Consider the following 3,950-nt stretch of genomic DNA (forward strand, 5'->3'; position numbering starts at 1 on the left):
GTACAAAAGCGGAATATTACGTGCACCAAAATTTGTGAATCCTTTTGTATTTCACTGCCAGTATATCTGCTTCTCCTTGAAAGTACTTGCACGATTTCATATATAGCAAAGAGATTAAAAAGAAAATGTCAACAATCAAGGTATCCTTGAGTTTGTACGTGTGAATGTCAAATCTGTTAGTTTCCAATACCATGAGCAATTTTAGCCTTAAATTCTAGAGTATAGATGCTAAATGTACTCAGGTAGAGTTGTTTTAAGATAGATTCCAGAATATATCAATAGTGTTTTATGATGATGTACCATTTTTAAAGGCATAAATGTGTAATGAATTCCAACACGTCTTAACAAGTCCCTCACTCTAGAGGTACGTGCATACTGTACATTATCATGCTTGTGGTATGTGCATGTAATTTATTACCATCAACACACGTGTTTGTGTGCGCACATGTATCTTGTATATGGATACATATGTGCAGTGGTGGATCCAAAAAAATTCTTTTAGAGGGGCATACGACAAGCACCTATTTACCTAAAAATAAAACTATAAGTATTGGTTATATAATTATGGGTTAAACTCCAAATGGAATAGGCTATTCAATGCAAATGGGCTACTATTTATTGGTTATATAAGCAAACATTGGGCCATTGGGTGCAAATTTTAAATGGAGGCAGATTAAAACTTGTGAAGACCTTACAATGTAATTATGAAATGTCCTAGGGTGCAATTGCACCCTAGGCTAAAGCCTAAATCCACCCCGCATATTTGCATGTCTGGGTATGTGCATATCTTTTGCATGTATCAATGTTTTAAAAAGCCTTTGCCTAGCCGAATAGGCATATGCCTGCCTAGGCGATACCTAGCCTAGCGCCTAGGCGGTACCTAACCGCCCAATTAGATTTTGGGAGCGCCTAGGAGAGTTTGGACTGCTTATGTGGATTGCACACTTTAGGCCTTGATCGTGATTTCCTTTGTTACAGCCTCCACATCCTCTAGCCTCCTCCTAACTTCTCTAGGCTCTAACTATGAACACCTCTTCTACCTCCTCCGATATTTAGGAAAACATTCTCCACCACCACTTAGACGAAGAAAGAAATCCCTCTAGACGCTAGTTCGACATCTAAGTTTTCTATAACATTGACAGTTACTATCAATTATTGTAATTAAAAAAGAAAAAAAGAAAAACTGCCTAGGCTCTCACCTAAATGCCTAGGCGCTAGGCGTCCGGTCAAACGCATAGGCCGCCTAGCACTTTCTGTAACCTTGGTATGTATGTACAAATGAGCAAATGATAGTGTGTGTTCTCTATGTTCTTGAACACATGCAAACATACATATAACGGGGAAAAAACAAATATGAGTTGGTAGCTAAGTTTATCAAACAAGCTATCAAAGGACAGAACAGTAGTAAGACCACCATGCTAGTCAGATCCCATGTGTGGATTTCGACATTTTATTACCATGACCAAAAGGGATGTGACTTTCACATTATGTTATATTCTGAAGCAATGTTGAAAATAGCGATAACGCATAGCGTAACGCTTACCTCCGGTTAGGTTACAATAGCGATAACGCATAGCGTAACGTAGGTTAAATAATTTATTATTATTTAAATAATTTATAGATATATAACATTCAAAATAAAAAAATATGAATAATCATCGCAATTTTCAATTTCACAAATCAATATATCATCACAATTTCACACCAAATCAACCATGTTTGCCTTAACAATCAATCCAAAAGCATAAAATACTTCAAGTTCGAAACCAAAAAGGATCCAATGATCCATAAACTATGAAGTATGAAATTATTAGGTTGGGTTGGAATCCATGAAAAAGGAGTGAAAATGGGAAGGGGAGGCGGAACTGCGGGCGGCGTGAAAAAGGCGGCGTGAAAAGGGCGTGAAAAGGGGAAGGGGAGGCGGAGCTGCGGGCGGCATGAAAAAGGCGTGAAAAGGGGAAGGGGAGGTGGAAAATAACCTAAGTTATAACTCAATCACAGCCGTTCATTTCTTTTAAAAGCAATCTAAGCCATTGACAAAATAACCTAAGTTATAAAACGTTACGCCGTTACGTTACGTAACTTACGTTATAGCTAAAATAACGTGCGTTATTTTGTCTTTGCGTTATTTTCAAACGTTACGTAACGTTAAGCTACCGTTACGTTACGTTAAGCGTTATTTTGCGTTACGAAACGCGTTATTTTCAACACTGTTCTGAAGTTGATTATTTCTGGTCATATAAGCCTTTAAATTCCAACGTTATAGATTAAGAGTAATTTCCAAGTGGATGCTACCAATGTATAACAGATTTGCGGTGGATCTTATGTGATCCGAACTCTTGACTTGGTAGGAAGAGGCATGAACATATGCATGAAAACAATGAAAGAGAGTTACTGACGGAATATAAATAAAGGATGTAGGATGTTTCAAAAGGATTGCACTAAAAAAGGTCTCGTCAGCATTCTTGGGAGAAAAACAAAGTTAGAATATTTAGAGGTATTAATAAACTAGAATATGCACAGTTTCTTATCTCCCTCTCCCTCTCCCTTGCCCTGTCTCTTCCGCTCTCCCTCTTTTGTGTGTGCGCACACACAAACACAAGGTTTTGCATGGAAAGTGCATGCCCATATCACAAGACTGCGCCGATACTTAAACCATGTGCAGGTCCAATTGTTTTTCAAAAAAAATTAACATGGCGAAGAATGCTAGAGGTCTAAACTCATCAAATCAAAACACAAATCTCATGCACTAACTGACTCTTGTCGATCTTGCCAAACAGAGACCTGTTTTCACGCATGGTATAGGCATAATTGCGAACTGTACATGACCACATTGTTTAATAAAATCAGAGATTAACAATGATATCTTGAGTGCTCCTACAGCAACATAAGCACATTGGCAATTTTCGCAGGGAAATAATAATATTATGTCGAGTATTTGCTCAAGATAAGTGGGGTCGAGTTTTCACGTGAATAAGGAAACTGCTATAAAAGGGCTAGAATTCAAGATATATTGATTTCACTCGCTTATTCTATAAAGGCTGGTCCTTCAAGTTCAAGGTAATAAAACAAAGACGCATACATGTTATATAGAGTACAGATGACTTGGATGGATAGACTACAACTGTATCATTCATAGAAAATCAGAAAGGAAAAACGAAAGAAAGAAGAAGGAAAAAGAATACCAATATCTCGAGCATATATCTGCCTTGAGAACCAAACAATACCCAGTAACAACGATAACAATAGTAGTAGCAAGAAGAATAGTAAAAAAAACTAAATTGGCATAAATGCTGATGAAGTGCTGTCAATAGGCAATGGGGACCAAAAATCCATAAAGAAAGAATCAAATTATTCCCAATTTTGATAATAACTAAATGCTTTATAACAACAGACTACATGCAATAAATATCTCTATCTATCTAAGCTTCAAAAGCTATGGTCTACCAAGACAACAAAAAGGAATTGACAAAGAGGAACACTCACCAGCACCAGAATGATCATCCTTACGCTCCCCCCATCTCTCACTACAACCATCAAGCAAAAGGTTCAAATCCGGCACGAAATCAGACTGCTTTCTCGACGAAGAAGGCACAAAGCCAGACCCATTCTGAACCTGGCTAGACGAAGCCATATCGGATGCAATGTGCAGTGTAGAACCATCCACCAGGCCACAATTTCCGGTAGGAGGCTCTATCTGAGACTCCATCTCAGTAGGCTCCTCCAAATCAATAACCTCGTAGCAATACAAGTTCTTCCCTTTATCCGAAAGGGGTACCATACACCCTCCCTTCTCCTTGACGGGGTTCTTCGCAGAATCCTCAACATAAACATCTGCAGGAAGTTCTAAATTAAAACCCCCGCATCTGGTCCCGCTAGCTTCAACAAATTTCCCATTAACCTCCTCCAAACAAACCGCATTGCCTTCCTTCGTCAAACCCGACTGCAAA

The 3,950-nt window shown here is 38.5% G+C and overlaps 1 protein-coding gene across 1 annotated transcript in view; it reads right to left on the reverse strand.

The window, feature by feature from the left end:
- Window positions 1-3,950, reverse strand: part of LOC109839647 — a 5,636-nt gene that overhangs the window by 1,535 nt on the left and 151 nt on the right. The window contains exon 2 of the mRNA XM_020408153.1: window positions 3,487-3,943. Within this exon, the coding sequence (XP_020263742.1) occupies window positions 3,487-3,943 (457 nt within the window). The remainder of the gene's footprint in view (window positions 1-3,486; window positions 3,944-3,950) is intronic.

This window comes from Asparagus officinalis, chromosome 4 (genome assembly GCF_001876935.1).
Source record: "Asparagus officinalis chromosome 4, Aspof.V1, whole genome shotgun sequence".
Classification (NCBI taxonomy): domain Eukaryota; kingdom Viridiplantae; phylum Streptophyta; class Magnoliopsida; order Asparagales; family Asparagaceae; genus Asparagus; species Asparagus officinalis.